The sequence below is a fragment of the Acomys minous genome, assembly GCF_964271855.1.
Source record: "Acomys minous genome assembly, chromosome: 5".
Taxonomy (NCBI): Eukaryota; Metazoa; Chordata; class Mammalia; order Rodentia; family Muridae; genus Acomys; species Acomys minous.
The window spans coordinates 105,761,398-105,783,945 of record NC_140494.1 but is presented as its reverse complement, the minus strand read 5'-3'; the positions used below and the strand labels follow the sequence as shown (position 1 = coordinate 105,783,945).

The 22,548-nt window shown below is 53.5% G+C and overlaps 1 protein-coding gene across 3 annotated transcripts; it reads left to right on the top strand.

Moving 5' to 3' along the window:
- The first annotated feature begins 5,075 nt into the window (after positions 1–5,075).
- On the top strand, positions 5,076–22,152 carry SIDT2 (SID1 transmembrane family member 2). Of its 3 annotated transcripts, XM_084782644.1 has the most exons (27): positions 5,078–5,563; positions 7,089–7,210; positions 7,426–7,590; positions 7,678–7,723; positions 8,300–8,401; positions 8,515–8,598; positions 10,280–10,379; positions 10,544–10,609; positions 11,923–12,016; positions 12,325–12,377; positions 13,363–13,434; positions 13,607–13,678; positions 13,859–13,921; positions 14,611–14,729; positions 15,231–15,304; positions 15,394–15,460; positions 16,063–16,136; positions 16,269–16,392; positions 16,870–16,987; positions 17,370–17,506; positions 17,734–17,842; positions 18,039–18,115; positions 18,288–18,334; positions 18,541–18,646; positions 19,078–19,188; positions 20,527–20,640; positions 20,731–22,152. In XM_084782644.1, exons 1-27 carry the CDS (start codon positions 5,381–5,383, stop codon positions 20,791–20,793), a joined length of 2,562 nt encoding a protein of 853 aa, XP_084638770.1. In that variant the 5' UTR covers positions 5,078–5,380; the 3' UTR covers positions 20,794–22,152. The 3 variants fall into 3 exon arrangements, 2 of the variants coding, with proteins under 2 accessions (XP_084638770.1, XP_084638771.1); XM_084782645.1 differs by lacking the exon at positions 13,859–13,921 and having other exon boundaries at positions 5,079–5,563; XR_014779414.1 differs by lacking the exons at positions 20,527–20,640; positions 20,731–22,152 and having other exon boundaries at positions 5,076–5,563; positions 18,263–18,334.
- Positions 22,153–22,548: the final 396 nt, after the last annotated feature.

Sequence of the window (22,548 nt, the reverse complement as noted above, 5' to 3'; positions counted from 1 at the left end):
ACACAGAGAAACCCTGTCTCAAACCCCCCCCCCCCCAAAAAAAGGCCTTTTGTATGTTTGAGACACGGTTTCTCTGTGTAGCTTTGGCTGTCCTAGACTGCTTTGTAGACTCCCCACTTGGAGGGCAGAGGCAGGCAGAATTCTGCCTTTGAGGTCAATCTGCTAGGCACATTTTGACTTCAAATTCCTTGCTTTTCCAGGGGCTTGGAAGGTCGTCGGTACAGTGCGTTCCCACTTAGGAAGTAGACATGGGTTTGATCCCCAGAACTCATGTAAAAGCATGGTGGTGAGCTTTTACTGCCAAGGCAGGAGGATCCCTGGGCAACTGGCCAGCCAGTCAGCCTTACCTACTTGATGCCTCTCAAGTCAGCAGGAGCCCCTTCCTCAGTAAGTGCTATAAGGACCCTGAAGAATGATAACCAAGGCTAACCACTAGCTTCTAGGTTCATGTATTTGTGAACACACATATAACTCTTTTTCCTCTGAAGCTATATGAAAGGTTTGAGACTCCTCAGAATGGCAGAGTTAAGTCTTGTTTAACTGGCTTCTGGCCAGACATAAAGCCATTTTCCTAGCCCTTGAAGAAAAGAACCAGGCACAGGGTGGTCCTGGGAAAGGACAGAACTTGAGTAATGTAGGAATGTACTGAAATGCACTCTTCTCACGGTCACATGGAAACAGGGAACTCCAAGTGTGCTTTCTTCGGAGGCTTGATTTTGCAACCTTTCTCTCTGGGCTAAAGGTATACCATCACTCCGTTCCAAAGTCTGTTTTCCTTCTGCCAGCCACCCTCAAGTATGGCCACATGCTTCCCCCAGGTAAATTATATACCTGGTTGGGTTCAGTTAATCCATGTGCCAGGTTGGGAACCATGTCAGCTGTCATGATGAATGGTCCCTTTTCTTTGGCCCTCCAGCAGCCCACTGCCGAGCTCAGGAAAGATGACCCACAGGGGCCTGACAATCTGAACATACCTTTAGGGCCAGGATTGGCCTGAGCTTTTATTGGTTTGATTTGGTTTTGGGTTTTTAAAGACTGGGTCTCCTGTCACTGAGGCTAGCCTTGAACTTCTTGCTTTACCTTTCAAGGCTGGAATTGCAGGTATGTGTCACTATGCCTGGCTGGGCTGAGCTTTTGGTGTAATATGGCAGAGACCACCACAGCAGCTGGATTGCACAGAAACCCAGAGCTCTTTCCTGAGACCTTAATAGCGTCCCTGTGCACCCACAAGTCTGGCTTTCAGACCCAGCCCTGTAACCAACAAGCAGGCTTTCTCTCGTCTCCTGCAGACTTCAGAAAGGACCTCTTCATAACAGTCCCTCCCTAGAGGGAAGGGCAAAAGCAGAGGCAAGATCTGGGCTTGCTGCCCTTGTCCAGGGTGTGGCTAACCAGCATCTTGCCCATCCAGAGACTAAGCCATTGAGACCTTGACCAAGGGAGGTCTCTCTTCTGAAAAAGCCAAGTGTGGTGGCCAGGGACTCTAGCACTTTGAAAGGCTGAGACAGGAGGACTGCCGGTGTGTTTGAGGCTAGTCTAACCTGCTCAATGGATGTAAAGTTAGCCAAGGTTCCATAGAGAGATCCTGGCTTATCATGCCTCCTAGTTCCAAGCCCCTCCCCTCCAAATAAGCTACAAAAGAAAGAAACCAAGCAGGGATAAGACGAATACATCACAGTTGTATATCCTAGAGGCAGTCACCAACTTTGTTGTGAAGGTGGAGTGTTAATATGCAGACTTCTGTTCTTAGTCCCAGATGCACACTTATTAGTGATTTTTTTTTTTTACAGAGCCTGACTCTGTAACCCAGGATATTCTTGAATTCATGATCCTCCTACTTCTCCCTCACAGTCACTGAGTGTTGTCATGTACCATCATGCCTGGCGCTCATCCAAGGGTTACATTTGGAATGCCCTCCACCCACAGCCTGCCTTAGCACAGCTAAAGCACCAGCCAGGCTGTAGCAGATACTGATCTGGAAGCTCCTGTACCGCCCAGCACCCAGGGAAGGTCCTGGCCCACAGTAGCCCATGTAGATGCTGTCAGGCTGTGATAAGCAGCAAGGCTCAGTGTTAATTAACAGATGCGGGAGGAAGGGAGGGAGGCCCAACTGGCACACGGGAATCTGCTACTGATTCTCCAAGTGGGATGGGCAGCTGCCCAGAGAGCTTGCTCCGAAGTAGCTCTTGTTATTCTGAGGTCCAGAGACCCAGGCTTTGCTGAGATGTGCTGGACCAAGTACTGAAACAAGAGCTAGGGCCTCGGCACAGTGGCAGAACACGTGAGTAGCATGCATGACCCCATCCCTGGGCTGAATCCTTACCCCTATGCCCTCCCCTCCTCCGAAAGAGGACTAGCATGGAGAGCTGCTAATGAGCTCTCTGGGCTTTACTTGACACATTTGTACAACAAATGACAAATTGTCCCTGTCCCGCGGTGGCTACAGGGCCTTGTTGAACTCCCATGCCGCAGCCTCCCAAGTAGCGGGGAGTTGTCGCTGCCTCTGCTGTGGTTTACTTCTTCTACCGTGCTGTACTTGAAAAGGCCAGCTATAATTTTCCTGTTTATTTACCCATTAATTTAGAAGGATATAGTAGGTGCTTGTTAAATATTTGTAGGAATGAATACTATTTATAGCTGGTTATTGGGAAGAATGCTCCTGTAGGAAGACAGTACCAGAAATCCAGACTGCTGTAGAGAACTGGCCAGCTCTGACGTGGGGGCGCCGACTACGTGCTTCCTGCTGAGACGTCTGACAGCGCCAGGGGTGGCCAGGGTTCTTTTTCTTTAAACATGTTATTTGTCTAAATAAATACAATACATATAATTGTAGCAAGTTAACTATTTACTTATGATACTGGGGGCTTGAAGGGACTGTGGCCAGCTTGACTGGGGCAAGCATGGCTCTGATAGGCCTTGCTCTTCTCGCCCCCCATTCTCTGTGCCTTGCTAAAGCTCGCATCTAAGGTCTTTTCCCTTATTTGGCCAACCCCTCCTTTTGAGGCTGACTACTCTCCTGTCTTTGTCTTTTATTCCCTGCCCTATGTCCCTCTAAGGCAAATAAATCTCCTTTGTGCTGAGAACTTGGTCTTGGGGTCCTGAGTCAATACTTTTCCAAAAGGGCTGAACCCAAGGCTTTTTATGTGTGTTTCTTTGTAACTACATGCATACATACATGTATGAGTCAGGAGTCCATACCTGTTAGTCCCAGGGATGGAACTCAGATCACCAGGCATCATGGCAAGCACCTGTACCCACTGAGACACTCATCCACCCACTTTTTGCACATTGAAATTTTAAAAAACTTTCATTATTGTTTGTGTGTCTGTATGTGATTGTGTAAGCACATGTACCAGGTGTGCAGAGGTCAGAGGACAAACTTTTAGATCGGTTCTTTCCTTTGTGTGGATTCCTGTTGTAGAACGCAGGCCAGGCCTTTTTGGTTGTTGTTCAAGACAGGGTCTCACTATGTAGCCTTGGCTGTCTTGGAATTCTCTCAGTACACCAGCTGGCCTCGAACTCACAGAGGTCTGCCTGCCTCTGCCTCCGTAGTGCTACCAGGCACCACTCCTGGCTCAGTCCAGGCTTTTACATGGCAAGTGCCTTTACCCACTAAGGCATCTCAGCTCGGTTTTTAGGCATCTGTTTATGTCTGAAATGTGGAATATATACCATTTATATTCCTGAATTCCCTACTTACATGTCCTTTAAATGTTATTAAGAACCCATTTTGAGCCGGGCATGGTGGCGCATGCCTTTAATCCCAGCACTCAGGAGGCAGAGGCAGGAGGATCGTTATGAGTTCAAGGCCTGCCTGGTTTACAAAGCGAGTCCAGGACAGCCAAGATAACAGAGAAACCCTGTCTCGAAAAATCAAAAAACAAACAAACAAAAATCCATCTTGATGGCTTCATGGTGGTGCATCTAACCAGTCTTCCTTTGAGCTTTCTCAAGATCATAGGGATGCGAATTGCTGCCCACATATTTTGTTTGGGTTTTTGTTTTTGTTTTGGTTTTTTGAGACAAGGTTTCTCTGTGTAGCCTTGGCTGCCCTGGACTCACTTTGTAGACCAGGCTGGCTTCAAACTCACAGTGATCCGCCTGCCTCTGCCTCCCGAGTGCTGGGATTAAAGGCGTGTGCCACTACGCCCGGCTTCATTTGTATTTCTTATTCGTAGAACACAGTTCTAAACTGGGCGTTGGTGGTGCACACCTTTAATTCCAGCACTCAGGAGGCAGAGGCAGGCGGATCACTGTGAGTTTGAAGCCAGCCTGGTCTACAAAGTGAGTCCAGGACAGCCAAGGCTACACAGAGGAACCCTGTCTCGAAAAGCCAAAACAAACAAACAAACAAAAACACCACAGTCCTAAGCGTGGCATGCCTATATTAAAGGGTTTAGAGCCCTTTTAAGCCTCTAGAAACACAGCGCCAAAATATTTCCTCAAAAAGTTTGTGCCATGTGACGCTAATGGACAGACTTTTTCCGTGGACTTTGTTCAAACAGACAAACAGACTCTGCAGAGAAGGGACAGAGCTCACAGGCTGGAAGGCATCCTGGTTCTGGCAACAGTGTGGCTCCAGCGGTGTGAGGGGAGCAGCACACCTTAGTTGGAAGGTGCTTCTTCGGGTTTAGCTGGGGTTGTGGAGTGAGAGGAGCCCTGCTGGAGCAAAGAGAACATTTGTCAACAAGGCCCAGCCAGCACTTACTGGGCTCTGTGAATCTCTCCTGTAATACCAACCCTAGGCGGTAGAAGTTGGAGGAGGGATCAAGAGTTCAAGGCCCTCCAGGTTTACACAATCAGTTCTAGGCCAGCCTGGGTTACATGAGACCCTGTATCAAAAAAGCAAACAAAAAACAACAACCACAAAACAAGAATCCAAAACGTAGCGATCCTTCATAGAAAAATCACACCAGACACTCGCAGGACAGCGAAGGCGGAGGTGACGGCAGCGTGGGAAGCAGTTAGAGGCGGCCTGGCCCTTTAAGTCCGCGTCGGTTTTCCCTGACGTCAGCGGGCGGGCGCATCCCTGCTGTTTACCGCGGCGCGGCGCCTGGTAGCCCGGAGTTCTGCGCCGCGTCCGCCGCCCTTAAAGGGCCCGCGTCCGGGAAGCCTACGGGCTAGGGCCACCGCCGCCTCGGCTCTCCCGGCGCGAGCGGACGCCGGGTCCCCGGCTGGACTGGGGCCGGGCCGAGGTTGCAGGTCGCAGTGCCGCCCACGCGAGCCGGGATCCGCGCGAGGCCCAGGAGCGGCTCCAGGGAGGGGACGTGTCCTATCTCAGACCCGGGTTAAAGTTCTGGTCCCGGTGAGATGCTGGAAGCTGCTGCGGCAGCCGCAACGCGCCCGGTCGCCGTCCTGTCGCCAGCCCCCACCGCCCCGGGCCATGTTCGCCCGGCATCTGCCCTTGTGCTTGCTCCTGGTGGCCGCCGTCGAGAGCCACCTGGGGGCTTTGGGGCCCAAGAACGTCTCTCAAAAAGACGCGGAGTTTGAGCGCACCTACGTGGACGACGTCAACAGCGAGCTGGTCAACATCTACACCTTCAACCACACCGTGACCCGCAACCGGGTGAGCGCTGGGTTCCTCTGCCGCAGGGGAGGTGCCCCGCCCGGCCTTCATGTCGCCCCCCTGCGGGTCTCCGCCAGCCTCCGAACCTCCCTCTCTCCCTGCCCAGGCCTGGTTTCCACCGGCTTTTTCCTGAGGCTCCAGCCGAACAGCTTGGGTAGTTCCCTGCCACCAGCTGTGATCCGGGCAGGGTTGTGATCCCTGCAGGGTTGTGATCCGGGCAGGGTTGGCCCTGCTGCTCCCTGACCTGGCTCTCAACCTGTCAGCTGTGTGAGGTCAGGATGGGTGGATGGGTGGGGTGGGTGGGGGAAAACAAACTTTCAACCAGGCTTGCTCAGCCAGCTCCAGGTGGGACCAACTTCGAACTGAAAACTCGGCTCTGGCTAGTTAAGTTGCTGCCACATTTCGCAGGGAGGTGAAGGGGGCAGGCAGAGACCTTGCCTCACTCAGAAAGGCGGCTGGCCTTGTAAGTGGAAGGTAACAAGATAAGGCCCTCGGCAAGTTAGTGGCAAGAGAAAAGGGAATTTGTTTCTAAACGCAGAACTGTCTTGTCTTCTTACTCATTTCTCCCCAGGAGTGAAAGTAGAAGGGCAGCAGAGCTGGGCCCAGGCGGAGCACAGCCTGGGAGAGGCCCTGCTGCCTGACTGTGTGGCCTCGTGCGCCTAGTTCTTCCTCTTTCAAAGGCCAGATCTGATTAACTGGGAAGCCGTGGAGTTGAGAGTGAGAGGGCTTTTGGTTTCTGGAAGGCTAGGAGCTGCTGGCAGGACCCATTTCCCTGAAGTTTTGGTCTCTCTTCTTCCAGTCTTGGATCCAGTGCCATCCCAGAAGTGGCACCTGTCCCTTAGGGAAGTGTTCCTCCTCAGTTTGCTTTCAGTAGCCTAGTTAGTTACTAGTAACATTCCTGTGATTCGTTCACTTTTAAACGCCCACTGTCCCGTGTAGCGTCGTCCACAGCGGAGGGTGGGTTATTCGTTTTAGAGGAGGAGAGCTGAGGTTCAGAGGTAAAGTCACGCCGGCCACAGCTTGGCACTTGGTCAGAGCTAGAGAGACAACTTGGATTTCACCACTCTGCCCGCCGATCCCCTTACGCCCCTCCCTGCAGGGCTCTGGCCTCCAGATAGTGGTGGAACCGGAGCTTCCTGCTGGCTTCCTGCTTCATGAGGAAGACTGAGGGCACTTCTTGCTCTCCTGTGTCAGTGTGTGCACAGGAGCGTGTGTATACACATGTATCTGTCCATGAGTGTACAGGTGGGCTATTCTAGAACCTCCTAAAGGCCTTAGCTGCATATCCTGCAGCCGCCTGGGCCCTGCTGCTCTACTGACCCATGTCACCCAAGAGCGAGTGTCCTCGGGCCTCATACCCTACAGCCTTGATCCCCTTCTGTAGACAGGGTCTGGCCCCACACGAGGAGACGCATAGACAGTGTCCTGGCTGGCCAGCATGGCTATGCTGTCTGGAGTCTAGTGTTTGAGGAATAGCAGGGGGGCCGGGGTGCGAGTTTGAGTGAGGGTGCTTCCTTCTCTGCAGACGGAGGGTGTGCGAGTGTCCGTGAATGTCCTGAACAAGCAGAAAGGGGCGCCCTTGCTGTTCGTGGTCCGCCAGAAGGAGGCTGTTGTTTCCTTCCAGGTGCCCCTAATCCTGCGAGGGCTGTGAGTAGGACCTGGGTGTGTGTGTGTGGGGGGCTGCCTAGCCAGGCCTTGCAGTGGCTTGGGGGGGCTTCCCTGAGGCCAGTGGCATGGGGGGCAACTTTGTCAGCCTAGGGCATGGGCGGCGGTATGGGGGACCCCGTAGGAAGAATTGGAGCTTCATTTCCTTGTGGCAGGCTGGCTGGAAGTAGTCACACCCTCTCTGTCTTGGATTCCAGGTATCAGCGTAAGTACCTCTACCAAAAAGTTGAACGAACTCTGTGTCAGCCCCCCACCAAGAATGAGTCTGAGATCCAGTTTTTTTATGTGGACGTGTCCACCCTGTCACCAGTCAACACCACTTACCAGCTCCGAGTCAACCGTGTGGACAATTTTGTGCTCAGGTACCCAGGACAGAGTAAGGAGTCCATAAAGCCCCAGCCTTCTTCCCAAGTGCGGGAGTGATTGTGGGGTTCTTCTCTTCCCTGTAGGACTGGGGAGCCATTTACCTTCAATACCACTGCAGCCCAGCCCCAGGTAAAAATCCCTTGTCAAAATGGGGGCGGGGGGGGGGGGGTCTCCTTATGGCATGGTGGCAGGTGTCTTTAATCTTAGCATTTGGTTATCAGAGGCATGTGGATCTCTTGAGTTCAAAGCCAGCTTGGTCTACCCAGTGAGTTCCAAGCCAGCTGCGGTTACACAGAAACCCCGTCTCAAGATGGCGACGACAACAAGAAAACAGGGGAGATTTGAACACAGGAGCAGGAGTAATTGTTAGGATTGCTAGGACCAGCAAGTTGCTCCAGCATCTGTGAAGGGACTGTTGGAGCCCCTGCATGGACAGACAGGCAGGGACAGTGTAATGACAGTCCGTCTGCGGTCTTTCCTACCCTGCCTCGCAGCTGCCCTGTGCACCCAGCTGAGGCTGTAAGAGATCAGTGTTCAGGGCCATGCAGGAGTGGGCTCGTGGTCAAGGCTCATCTCCCCAGGTAGCCTCATCGCCTGAGTCAAGAAGATTCTGGAACCTCCCTTGTGGGATACTGACCCCTTCTAGAGGGGCAGAGGGAGCATCCTCCTGAGCTGGCACTCTCCCTGCCCTTCTTCTGTTCTCAGTATTTCAAATACGAATTTCCCGATGGTGTGGACTCCGTAATTGTCAAAGTGACTTCCAAGAAGGCCTTCCCCTGCTCAGTCATCTCCATCCAGGACGTCCTGGTAAGTTGTCTGCCATTTTATCCTCCAGCAGAAAGTAGCTGGGACATGAGAAGGCGAGGTGGGGGTGGGGGCCGGTTCCCTGTCCATCTGCTTCTGTGTTCCTTCCTCTGTAGTGTCCTGTCTATGATCTAGACAACAATGTCGCCTTCATCGGCATGTACCAGACTATGACTAAGAAGGCCGCCATCACTGTGCAGGTATGAGACGCGCGAGGCCTCTGGGAGATGGGCCGGCTGTTGAATGGATAACTTTCCAAACCCTGCACTTGTCTCTCTACCCAGTCCTGCCTTACATGGGGGCTGCCTAAACTTTTTTCTGCTTTGACTTTTTTGTGCCTAAGAAATTCTTCTCCACTGAGCCATGTCACTGGCTCTTGTTTGTTTTGTTTTGTTTTTAAACAGGAAGGGATTTTACTCAGACATAACATGGACGTACAGACTAAAGATGCTACAAGACAGGAGCAAAAACTTACACAGATGCCATCATTTTCATGTTATAATTGTGTTGAGAGTGCCACTTTGCCTAAATGTGTAGCACAAAGTGGCAGAAGCATATTTAGGGCCATTTAGAAAGTGTTAGTTCTGCAGGCAGTGGTGGTGCACGCCTTTAATCCCAGCACTTGGGAGGCAGAGGCAGGTGGATTTCTGTGAGTTCAAGGCTAGCGTGGTCTATAGAGCAAGTTCCAGAATAACCAAGAGTACACAGAGAAACCCTATCTCGAAAAAACCAAAAAGAAGAAAGAAATTGATAGCTGTTGCTTCAGCAACGCATACACTAAAACTGGGATGGTGTTGACGATTAGCATGGTCCCTGTGCAGAGATGGGGAAATTTGTGAAGTGCTCTGTACTTAAAAAAAAAAAAGAAATTGTTAAGTTAGGCATAGTGGTGCATGCCTTTATTCCCAGTACTTGGGAGGCAGTAGCAGGTGGATCGCTGTGAGTTCAAGGCCAGCCTGGTCTACAAAGTGAGCCCAGGACAGCCAGGGCTACACAGAGAAACCCTGTCTCCAAAAAACAAAAAGAAAAAGAAATTGCTAAAAATCTTGTCCTAATCCCAGGTCAAAACTCACTGAGTCCTCTAGGAACTCAAAACAATTATTTACACCAAACATCCTGCGTAACCCAATCCAGTCCCAAGATGCACTGAGTTCATCCTCACATGCTTGAGGTCACGACAGCAGGAAAATACTAGGAGCCTTTTTTCTGTTACTAAATATTTCTACTAGAGAAGAAAACTTGCAGTAAACGCTGCAGCTCAGCACGTACAAGAATCTAGCATCCAGCTGGGTTTTAGTTCTTTGGCTTCATGTGGCGTGATGGCATGCACGGTACAAGGTGCACATGTGTGTTCAGGAGCAAGGCTGAGGTGACGTCATCCAGTGCAACATGGGTGAGCACTTTTAGCAGCACCTTGGATGATTTCCGTTGTTGCACATTCAGAAACCTTGTACCGCTGCTGCATTTTTCGCCACCCCCACCCCCAACTCCTGTGACTTTGAGTTCTCTGGTTTATGTGAGTGGAGCCATCGCCATTGGCTGGTGCCCATGACAGCCTGTGTGGGCCACGTGCTCATTCTGTTCCTCTGGCTGTAGCGTGGCTGTGGGTTTGGGCCCTAACCCTAACTTCTCAAAGTCTGTCTGACAAAAGATAGTGGCAGCACCTCTCCCATGGGTACAGCTCGGTGGTAGAGCATCTGCCTGGCATTTGAGAGGCCACGTGTTAAGCTCTCAGCACCACAAAAACGTGAAGGGGCGGGACCTAGGCAAGGGTTAAATACACCATATAGGAAGAGCTTATGGCACCTAATCCAAAGTTCATGCTCAGAAAGAGTTGGTGGCAGTGAGGATGGTCATCACGTCTTTATCCTTGTCCTGCAGCGGAAAGACTTCCCCAGCAATAGCTTTTATGTGGTAGTGGTGGTGAAGACCGAGGACCAGGCCTGTGGAGGGTCCTTGCCGTTCTACCCTTTTGTGGAAGGTATGTTTTGTGCACTGGTTAGGGATGGGTCAGGCTCAGTGGCTTCCCAGGAGATAGAAGAGCTTATGTGGCTGTTGGTGGATCCTATGGGACATGAGTCTGGGGCCCTAGACTCTCCAACCCTAGCTAAGCTCCTAGCAACCACTTTGATGTTTTACTTCCAGATGAACCAGTGGATCAAGGGCATCGTCAGAAAACCTTGTCAGTGCTGGTCTCCGAAGCTGTCACCTGTAAGTGTGGGTACCGCAGTAAGATGGGAAAGCCTCTCTGCTCCTTCCTCTCAGACCCAGGAGACCAGGTGTTCTCTGCATGGGAAGGGTGGCGAGGACCCGCCTCCCAGCAGGCACTGGGATGGAAAGGCATGTTCTGGGCAGGTTTCCAGCCAGAGAAATTCAGAAGGTGGATCCGAGTGTAGTGTGCGCTTCATGGCAAAGCGGAAGAATGAGTTCTCCTTCCCTGCCACTCACCTGCCCTGCCTCTGTGACAAATAGTAAAACCTGTCCTGGTGGGGACACTGAGTTCTGAGACTTAGCAGAGATTTAGTCAGCAGTGTCTGTTTGGTTTTTAAGTGGGGTCCTTTCTAAAGCAGAGAATATAAGATGAAAAGAAGGAGCCGGCGCAGTGGCACAGCCTCTGTAATCCCAGCAGTCGGAGGTAGAGACAGGAAGATCAGTAGCTCAGGCTCATCCTTGGACATGATACCTTGTCTCAAACAAAATAAACAATGATAACAAACAGCCCATTAAGAACGTGGGTGAGGGGGCTGGAGAGATGGCTCAGTAGTTAAAAGCACTGACTGCTCTTCCAGAGGTCCTGAGTTCAATTCCCATAACTACATGGTGGCTCACAACCATCTATAATGAGATCTGGTGCCCTCTTCTGGCATGCAGGTGTACATGGAAATACACAAAATTAATAAGTAAAGCTTTAAAAGAAGGAAAAAAAAATGGGTGATTTCCCAGAGGATGCAAGTACTATTCCACAGCACCCACATGGTGGCTCACAATCACCTCTTATGACCTCCACAGGCACCCATGGGTGGTACACATACACATAGGCAAAGTACTCACATGTAAAACAAATGCATCTGAAACAAACAAAACCCAATACACACACTAAGTAAATTAATTAAAAACAAAATGAGCAAAATAAGGGATTAAGTGGGAAGGGGGACTGAGTTGTTACTTATTGAGCCCTTGTGTGTGCTAGGACTATAGCTCTTAGGCTCCCCCTTAGGAGGGGCCCAGAAGTGCTCTATAGGGTCCAGAGAGCTGGGCTGAGCAAGGGACATGCCACCTTGGGGCTGTAGAACAGGGAAGGCCACCTAGAGGAGTTTACTAGAAGTAGGAGAGAAAGTCGTAGGAAACAACACAAGCAGGTAGGCCCATGCCAGAGTTTGGTGTGCTCAGAATAGCCAGGGGTTCATACTGGCTGGGCATCACCTTCAGGGGAGGAGCCAGGTCTCCCTGGTCCCTGGGCATCCAGAGGCAGCGTGGGAAGAGCTGCTGAGATCACTGCACTAACTTTGTTTCCCTCCCTGTAGCTGAGGCCTACGTTGGTGGAATGCTCTTTTGCCTGGGCATATTTCTCTCCTTCTACCTGTTGACTGTGCTCCTGGCCTGTTGGGAGAACTGGAGGTGAGGTGGAACTGCTGGCTCTCCCCTGCTCTGGGGCCCTTGGGCTGGGGGCCTGGGAGAGAGAATGTGCTGGGATCCCAGCTTGGCCAGAGTGACCTTATTCTTGTCTTCAGGGATGAATAAAACAGGTACTTGCTGGATCTGTGGTCCATGGACAGTTTCTTTGTAAACAGGCTCATCCCATCACCCCTTCCCAAGTGGGAACACCCCGTCACTCCTGGTGGGAGAGAAACCCAGGATCAGGCCGGGCAGGGAGGGGGAAAAGAAGGTTAGCTCCCCTGTCTCAGGTGTCCTCTGCGTTCCTGCAGGCAACGAAAGAAGACCCTGCTGGTGGCCATCGACCGAGCCTGCCCAGAAAGTGGTATCTCCAGGGGGCGGGGAGTGGCTGGATCTTTTGTGGGGAGGTGGGAGCAGGGATGGGAAGTGGAGGGTCAGAGGCGGTCAGGTTGGTGGCTCCTTCGTGTTCAGCCTAGGAGTAGCATTTCACAGATGTAGGCTGGGGTCTTGGCTCACCCCTCCGTAGACAGCGGGACACTTTGCTATGATCTGTACTAGTGTCTAGCTACACTGCCAGCCTGCCTCACTCACCCTCAGGTTGTTAACTTTGAGTTGTCTCTTTCTCTTCCATCACTTCTCTCTGTGCCCTCCCTCCTGCTTGGACCTCTCTCTCAGCTTCTCTCCTTGGTAAGCTCCAGGTGCTGTGGACAGAGGAGCTGCTGTCCCGGCAGGGGGGAAGGGGGAGATGCCGCTGAGGGCTATCTAGGCAGGGACTCAGGTACCAGATACCATTTCCCTTGGTGGCTTAGATGTGTCATTTCTTTGACCGTTCTCTCTCCATTTTTGTTTGTTTGTTTTAATTAAAAAAAAATTAAGCCAGGTGGTGATGGTGCATGCCTTTGATCCCAGCACTCAGGAGGCAGAGGCAGGCAGATCTCTGAGTTTGAGGCCAGCCTGAGCTACAGAGTGAGTTCCAGGACAACCAAGGCTGCACAGAGAAACCCTGTCTCGAAAAGCAAAACAAATCAACAACAACAAAAATGTATATAAGATCTTATTTGTAGCCCAGGGTAGCCTGAAACTGAGTATGTAGCCCAGGCTGGCCTAAACATATAGCAGTCTTCCTGTCTTAGCCAGGAGAGTGCTAGGATTACAGGCATGAGCCACCATGCCTAAGTTGTCCCCTCTTTTAGGTTGTTGGGGGTGAGGTGGGTTTGGGGATCTGTGTCCCCTCTTACTGCTTGCACGGCTCCACTGTGACTGTCTTTTCTGGCTTCTCTCTTCTCCCTTCCCCTGGCTTTTGGCCTCTTCGCTCACAGGCCTAAGAGGACCTTGGCTTCTCATTACAGGTCACCCTCGGGTCTTGGCCGATTCATTTCCTGGCAGTGCCCCTTTTGAGGGCTACAACTATGGCTCCTTTGGTATGTGTCCCAGTCGGGATTGTATTTGCCCTTGCCCAGCCACAGCTCCTGCTGCTGCCACCTCCTAATGGCTCGTCCTTGGCAGCTGCTCAGAGGACTCTAGGAACAGATCTAGAGGACCTCTTGTCCCGAGGCCACTCCCACATGCCTCACCACTCCTTCCTGCCTGCAGAGAATGGTTCGGGATCCACTGACGGACTGGTTGAAAGCACGGGTTCGGGGGACCTCTCCTACAGTTACCAGGGTGAGTGGGCCAGGCAGCAGGGTCTGTGCTGCAGGGCTGCTGTTGACTAGGTGGAACTTCCTGGTGGGCGGTTGCCTCTCTGCCAGATGCTCGAACCAGGGAAGGGCTGCTCTTCTGCCCCCTCTTCCTCTCTTTCCTCCTTGGCCTCAGTTCCCCTGTAACTTTCCCTTTCCTTTGAAGGGCACGACCAGTTCAAGCGGCGCCTTCCCTCTGGCCAGATGCGGCAGCTGTGCATTGCCATGGGTAGATGTGGGGAGGGGGCGGGGCTGCCCTGCCAATCAACTCCTGCCAGGACGGTCTGTCAGTGCAGCTGGCTGCCTCTGGGGCCAGAAAGATGCTTAGTGCATGGCTTTCCTAGCAAGTGCCACACGGTGCCAGCCCATGGTCTTCTGAGAGAGACAAGCACTGGCCACTGCCAGCTCACTGTCTTCTTGTCTTGGTCCTCCCTCCCTGCCATGCTGGCCAAGGGAACCTGGGTCTGGGTGTCACCTGACTCAAGGTGACAGGAGGGGCTTCTGAAGGCAGGAGATGGGTGCTTTTTTTTCTCAAGCCCTTGTCTATTGCCCAGGGGTGGTCATGGCATGTCTTCTCAGAACCCAGCAGGACTGGGCACCTCTAATCTGCATGAATGGCCCAGTTCAAGCCTGTCAGCGTGTCTGGGGTCCACTCAGTGTCCTGCCCTGGAAAACCAGAGCTAGGAGTGGAACAGGGCTGGATCATTCCTGTTCGGTGGCCCCTGGCACAGCTCCCCAGCGGTTCCCACTGAGTTAGGAGTGCAACTCCTCCCAGCACCTGAGCCCTATTGCTCTAAGCTCTGGCCCACAATTTGCCTCTTCCCTGTTGTTGAATAATTTTGACATTGCTTCTGAGGGTGGGGGCAGAGCCAGCATTTGGTCCTGCTAGCCGAAGCCCTTTTTCTTTGCCCTTCCTAGACCGCTCTTTTGACCCAGTGGGTGCTCGGCCACGCCTGGACTCCATGAGCTCTGTGGAAGAGGATGACTATGACACACTGACTGACATTGACTCAGACAAAAATGTCATTCGCACCAAGGTTTGACACACGGCCTGGCCCGGGTCAGGGGTTTCTGGAGGAAGGGACTGTGTTCAGGCCCCATTCAGCCTTTCTCTGTGCTGTGTTCTGGAAGCAGATGGAAAGAGCTGAGCTGGGACAGGCCAGATAGACTCCAGGAGAAATCAGCCTACAGGAATCCAGACTAGTTGAGCAAACCCTGTTGGCCTGCTGGGTTCTGGTGGCGCACGCCTTTAATCCCAGCACTTGGGAGGCAGAGGCAGGCGATCACTGTGAGTTCGAGGCCAGCCTGGTCTACCAACTGAGTCCAGGACAGCCAAGGCTACACAGAGAAAAACCCTGTCTCCAAAGCAAAACAAAACAAAACCTGTTGGCCTAATAAGCAACAGAAATGTGGTGCCCCAGAACACTGCCCACTGAATTCTGTTTTGTTGGAGGGAAGCCGTACTTGTCTACCCTAACCTGGGTGTCAGGGGTCTCCCAGGTGGTGGCTAATGGAGGCTCACTCCTGCTTCTCCTCAGCAATACCTCTGTGTGGCTGATCTGGCACGAAAGGACAAACGTGTTTTACGGAAAAAGTACCAGATTTACTTCTGGTGAGTGGGCTACACAGACAGGGACTCCTGTTGCTGCGGAGGGCAGCGCCTCAGGCCCTGCCCACCTCACCATGGCCCTTCCCCCTCAGGAACATAGCCACCATTGCTGTCTTCTACGCCCTTCCTGTGGTGCAGCTGGTGATCACCTACCAGACGGTGAGAGGCGGGCTGGGGAGCTGGAGCGGCTTGGCCTGCGGCTCTGCCTCACAAAGCAGGCAGGGACTCCACAGTGTGCATTGGTCATAGGTTGTAGGAGCAGCTTTCAAATCCCAACGCCGCTTTGGCTGTGAGGCCCTGGGCTTCTGTGCATCTGCAACATGAAGTTGGGGTGGGGCCTATGAGACAGGTCACAGGACTTTGTGTGGCTTCTCTTCCCCTCTCCTCACTGGGAGACAAGACTATCCAGAGTTCTTAGGCCCATATATAAAGAGACAATGGCTGGGTGTGGTGGTGCACACCTTTAGTTCCCGCACTCGGGAGGCAGAGGCAGGCAGATCTCTGTGAGTTTAAGGCCAGCCTGGTCTACAAAGCGAGTCCAGGATAGCCAGGGCTACACAGAGAAACCCTGTCTCAAACTGAAAAATAAATAAATTAAAATAAAGAGGACAGTGGCATCAGTGCTCCCTAAGGAGCACAGCCTGCGTGCTGTGTGCACACGTGTCAGCCGTGCTGGTCTGGTTCTTGTTGCTCTTGGACACAGGACGTGTGGCATAGGCTCCTTGCCACATGTTAATAGCTACCCCCCCCAACACACACAGGTGGTGAATGTCACAGGAAACCAGGACATCTGCTACTACAATTTCCTCTGTGCCCACCCGCTGGGCAACCTCAGGTGGGGATTGTGCTGAAGACTCAGGGGTGGGTAGGGTAAGCACGGTGGGGCTGCGTGAAGCCTGCTGGGCAAAAGAAAGGGAAGAACATGAGGACCTGAGTCTAAGCTAAGTGCCTATCTTGTCCCTTCTAGCGCCTTCAACAACATCCTCAGCAACCTGGGCTACATCCTCTTGGGGCTGCTCTTCCTGCTCATCATCCTGCAGCGAGAGATCAATCACAACCGGGCCCTGCTGCGCAATGACCTCTATGCTCTGGTAAGCCAGCACTGCCCACCAAGGGCGCACCTGGTAAACTGACCTTGCCCAGTCCTACTCCATTCCATCTTGCCATGCCCTGCCCTGCCCAAGTCTACCCTGCCCTGCCCTGCCCTGCCCAGGTCTGCGCAGCCCAGGTCTACCCTGCCCTGTCCTGCCCAAGTCTACCCTGCCCTGCCCTGCCCTGCCTCAGTGGCATCAGCCCTGCCCACATCTCTCCTACCCTCTGCACTGCCTCCTGATCTACTCTGTCTACCCCTGCCCTGCCTGCCCCTTCCCAGCTTGGCTGTTTTGTCCTGGCCTACCTTGTTCTGCCCTGCCTCGGTCTGTCTGCCTTGTCTGTCCAGCCTTACACAACCCTGCTCCCCACTCCCCACACGGCCCAGTCCTTTTCCTCCTCCATTTCCCTTGGGTCTCCGTTCAGGACCCTTGTCTTCCCCCCTCACTGAACTTCCTATCCTTCTCTTCCTCCCGTAGGAGTGTGGGATCCCCAAGCACTTCGGTCTGTTTTATGCCATGGGCACCGCGCTGATGATGGAGGGGCTGCTTAGTGCCTGTTACCATGTCTGCCCCAACTACACCAATTTCCAGTTTGGTGAGTGTTGCCTCCTTGTCCGGCTAAGCCTCTGCCACATCCAGCCACCAGCTGGTTGGACACTCCGAGGCTGGCTTCTGAGTGCAGCTCCCCATGTTAGAAGTAGGCTGTCTGTCCTGCCCGTTCTCCAGTCATCCCTAGAGAAACTCAGGAAGTGCTCCCTGGCTGCAGTGTGCTCATATGCTCAGACCCCCAAACTAAGTTGACCTAACCTCAGGGAGCTATAGAGCCTGCGTAACAAGCTGGCAGCCGAGAGGCTGGGGCTGAAGCGCGGACCGTCCAGCCTGCTCATGGCGCTCCAAGCTGTTTAGGTTGTCTGGGCTGGGAGTTGTGTGTGGAGTCCCTGTGGTGGCTCTGCAGCTCACAGCCTCTTCCTGCCCAGACACCTCCTTCATGTACATGATCGCTGGCCTCTGCATGCTGAAGCTCTACCAGAAGCGACACCCAGACATCAATGCCAGCGCCTACAGCGCCTACGCCTGCCTGGCCATCGTCATCTTCTTCTCCGTTCTGGGTGTGGTGAGGGCCTGCTCTCCTCTGCCCACCCCATGGGAAAGGCACATGCAGACACCCATGTGTACCCATCCTGTCCTCTACTGCAGGAGAGGCTCAGCTCCTTCCCTAAGGGCCAGCCTGGGCCCCTCTGTACCCGCAGCCTGCTCTAGGAAAGATGCAAGCATGGGAGGGCATGGAAACAGCTGTCCTCTGTGCCCCCTCACCCTACATTGGGAGCCCCCCACACACAGGTTTTCGGCAAAGGGAACACAGCCTTCTGGGTCGTCTTCTCCGTCATCCATATCATCTCCACCCTGCTCCTCAGCACACAGCTCTATTACATGGGCCGCTGGAAGCTGGGTGAGAGCATGCCCAGGGCAGGGTGTGTGAGGGGAGGGGACCGCTGGTTTTTTCTTGATTTTGCTGGACTGGAGGAGTCCCTGGGTGGGACCTTCAGAGTGCCTTTTGACATTGCTCTGCTGTGCTGTGCTGTGCCCTCTGAAGGCCCCGCCTCCTCTCAGCCGTGCCATTGCACTGCCACGCCTTCTCATTGCAGACTCCGGAATCTTCCGCCGCATCCTCCACGTGCTCTACACAGACTGCATCCGGCAGTGCAGTGGGCCCCTTTACACGGTACCTGCTCAGCTCCCCAACTCCTTCCTCCTCTGTCTCCCCTCCTCCCTGAGGCATCAAAGTGTGTCAGAGAACCCAGGGCAGGGTGGGGACTGGCTGGCTTGAGCCTTCTGCCACTTGTCTCCCTGTCTCTCTTCCCCCTCTCAGTCCTCGTGTCTCTGCTTCCCTCCAGGACCGCATGGTGCTTCTGGTCATGGGCAACATTGTCAACTGGTCGCTGTGAGTGTGGCCATTGGCTGTGAAGGCCATACTTAAGGGCTATGGACAATTGTGAAGCATTGAGCATAAGGAATGGGGGCTGAAGAGAGAGGTGTTAGCCCCTTCTGTGTGCCTCTGAACACTGTCCAGTACAGTGATAAAGCATGGCGGGGTGCAGGCAGCGGTGAGGCCCTCCCTCCTCCCCCAGACCCCACTCCCTCTTTCAGGGCTGCGTATGGACTCATCATGCGCCCCAATGACTTTGCCTCCTACTTGCTGGCGATTGGCATCTGCAACCTGCTGCTCTATTTCGCCTTCTACATCATTATGAAGGTGAATGAGAAAGGGCGGGGGCACTGGGAGAAAGGGAGCCATTCTGGCCATATGTCTATGCCCGTGAGGTGTGGGGCGTGGGTGGCTTGAGTCGCTTTTATGTAGCCCTGGGATCCGACTGCTAAGCAACTGCTCTGTCACCAAGCCATGTCTCTTGCCCAAGTTCACTGAACCTGTGATAGGCCCTCCATGTTGTACCTTGTGAGGGACCCCCGCTCCCCCCCCCCCCCCCCCCCCCGCGCTAGTGCCTTTGTTAGCTTAGGGATGTGGGTACATGGGCACCTAGCTTAGGGTGGATATCAGGATAAAGACACAAGGCTGTTGAGCATGAGTCTTGGTCGGGCCTTGTGGTTAAGCCTTTAACCCTGGGAGGAGCCCAGGTAGGAAAATGCAGGTGGCTGGCCTGGGCTGACCGCTGCGGACTTTCCCAGCTCCGGAGCGGGGAGAGGATCAAGCTCATCCCGCTGCTGTGCATCGTCTGCACCTCCGTGGTCTGGGGCTTCGCGCTCTTCTTCTTCTTCCAGGGACTCAGCACGTGGCAGGTGAGTCGTTGTCCCCATGCTTGTAGCAAGCTGAGCCCCAGCCCCCTAGTGTGCAAGGTGGCAGCATGGAAATCAGAGTGCCACCTCAAAGGCAGCTGAGTCTCAGAGAGGCCGGTGACTTCCGCCAGCATAGAGCTAGTGTGTGGCAGTGTGGCTTCAAGCCAGAGGCATCAGCTTGTTAAGGGCCTCAGAGAACACCTGGTATGCATCAAGTTGTAAATCTGTGATAAACGGAGCCAGGCATTGTCCTGCACTCCAGGAGGCAGAGGCAGCGGATCTGAGTGTGAAGCTAACCTAGTCTGCTGGGTGAGCCCAGGACAGCCAGGGCTACACAGAGAGCCCCTGTTTCAATAACAATAACAAACAAAGAGCTGAGCGTAGCATGTGTGGCGTTGAATTCAGTCTAGCTCAGAAGAGACACTGCTAGCTCATGTCTGGTTTTCTGTTTTAAGGCCAAAGATCAAAGCCATGGCCTTGTACATCATGCTAAGCACATGCTCTGCCACTGTGCTACATACGACTCCCACATGTAGTTTATGTTTTAAATAAAAACAAGAATAAGTCAGGGAGCCAGGTGGTGGTGGCGAACGCCTTTAATTCCAGCACTCAGGAGGCAGAGATGGGTGGATTGATGTGAGTTCGAGGCCAGCCTGGTCTACAAAGTGAGTATAGGACAGCCAAGGCTACTCAAAAAAAAAAAAAAGAGGTAGCGGAGTGTGCAGAAGAGAAGAAGAAGAGGCCTGTGAGTCAGGAGCCCTGGGAAAGCTTGGAGGAGCCAGGCTTTGCTTTTGTCCAGAGAGTCCCATAGCTTGGGCACTGCCACCTGAGCAACCACACAGGTTTGAATGAGCAGAGAAGCTTTGATCAAGGAAGACACTTGATTGGGAGCTTGGCAAAGACCTGGTGCTCCATGGGGTCAGATTTCGTCTTGCTCTGTGGCCTCAGCACAGGCTGTTCCAGACATAGGGTCGGAAAATGTTTGTGGGTAGAGCAGGGAGGACACAGGAGTGTCACAGCCATGGCGCTGTTGTCTAGGGACAGGGCATAGCCTGGTATAGTAGTTGGGGGAAGCCACCCTGAGGTCATTTGAGAGCATGCGGTGTGTTGGGGCTGAGTGGAAGCTGTCCCAGTGATCACAGCCTCTTGCCCACAGCTATACAGAGAGTATATGGGTCTGAAGAGAGGAAGGAGTGGAATCAGTGTATTTGAGAAAAGCCATTGTTAGCAGAGGAGGGTGAGAGTGAGGCCTGAGTCAGAACGGGGGGTGCCATGGAGTGGGTATGGACCTAGCCTCTCCAGAACAGAGACAGTAGGCTGCTGGCCCTGTCCCTCTGCCAGAAAACCCCCGCAGAGTCCAGGGAACACAACCGCGACTGCATCCTCCTTGACTTCTTTGATGACCACGACATCTGGCACTTCCTGTCCTCCATTGCCATGTTTGGGTCCTTCCTGGTATGTGGGATGTGCCTGGCATGAGGGCGGAGGGGATGGTAAAGCAGACGGCCCCTCCTTCCCAGCGTCTGACCCTCTGTCCACCCTTAGGTTTTGCTGACATTGGATGACGACTTGGACACTGTACAGCGGGACAAGATCTATGTCTTTTAGCAGCATCTAGGATCCAGGAGGTTTCAGCTCAGGGGCCTCAGTGCCTCTGCATAATCTGCCAGCCGCCACCATAGCACCAAGGCTGTGACTCCCAGCCCTGCTGCCCAGCATTGGATGGTGTGGCAGGACAGCGAGATGCCAGCCCAGGCCTGACTCAGGACAGTTACTGGTGGCACTGAGCCCTGCAGGTGCCTCTGCTGTGGAGGAGGCCTGCTCGCCATTCCCCAAACACTGGCCGGATTGCTGCTTTCTACTCAGTGTTGGACCCTCTCCATCCGTCCGTCTGTCTTGTTTATCCACTGGCTCTTCATTGGTTGCTCTGGAGAAGGAAGGTGGGAAGGCAGTGCCCTTTCCATTTCATGCCTTGCATTCTGCCTGTCCCTTCCCTCCTCAGCCTGGGACGCACAGCCCTTTCTTCCTCCCCTGCTCTGCTCCAGGACCCTAGTCTGGTGCCTGATTCTCTGCCCAGCACCATGACGCCAGTTCTGCCTGGGTCTGTAGCTGGCTGCCATCACTGCCTACTCTGGCCTGCCAGGATGGATGCAGGTGGGAGACTTTGGGGGCTGGCCAGCTGGTGCCAGACTTTCGGTGCTAAGGCCTACAAGGGGCCTAGGTACGACCCTGCTCCCTCTGAACTGTGCTTGGAGCTGGCTCTTCAGCAGTGAGGGTCAGCCTAGGTTGAATCTCCTGATCTGGGAGCTGAATTCAGAGGTCACCTCGTCCTGCCAGCCACCAGAATGATGCCAGCACTGGGGTTGGTGGGCAGTGGCGACTGACTGTCCCCTTGTGCACTCTCAGTCCTGCCAAGCCCCAGCTGGGGGCCTCTCAGTGCCATTGACACTGCCCAAGAATGTCCAGAGGCCACCGAGGGATGGTGCCAAGCACGCAGCCCCTTTTGCCTCTTTGACGGGAGCAGGAGCCGCAGTGCCTGTCTTAGAAAGGGAGGGACACGCCAGGTCCCTATGTGTCCCTGGCCCTGTCTCAGGGACTGGCTTCTGAGTTTCCGTCCAGTATTTAGCCAAGTTCTGTGTTAGTCACATAGGCCTAGGAGCCTCAGTGTTTACACAGAGTCACCCAGCTCTAGGCCTCTGGCCACTTTGGTCCTTGGTGTTTACGGAGTCACCCAGCTCTGGGCCCCTGGCCACTCTGGTCCTTGGCTCCCCTTCACTCCACTAGGTCCATTCCTGATGCCAAGGGTGGGCCCTGGGAATGTATTCTGTCTCTCCACCATGTTTTTATAGCTCTTGGGCTGGGAGAAGAGGCAGGTCTGGGTCTTTGTTTCTGAGCTCCGTTCTGTGTCTCCAGGCAAGTCTGTCTTCAGTGAATGAGTGCATTCAATAAAGACAACCAGACCTGGAATCTGGACTCTTACTCCTGTGTTGGGTGGTGCGGGAGCCTCTGTGTCCCATTTCTTCTGGCTTTCCCTTGTTTCTGTGCCCGGCTGCACCAGGGTTTTCCTCATCCTCAGCCCACCCGTTAATTGTGCCAACATTTGACGCTTGCTCCAAGCACTGTGCAGACAGGAACAGGATGCTGAAAATGTGTCTTTGTCTTCTCTCTGAGATCACCCTTCACCTGGCACACAGCACCTGCCTCTGCCCACCAGGTAGAGGTCAGCATCCCTTCTAACTTGCTAGGCAGGTGGCTATCCAGGCTGTGTCCATGGTGCACCAGAAATGGGCAGAGCGCTTATAGGCTGAGGTTTTAAAGGCTGTTGAGCGACCATGTGGATGACAGATAGGATCAAAAGTAAGG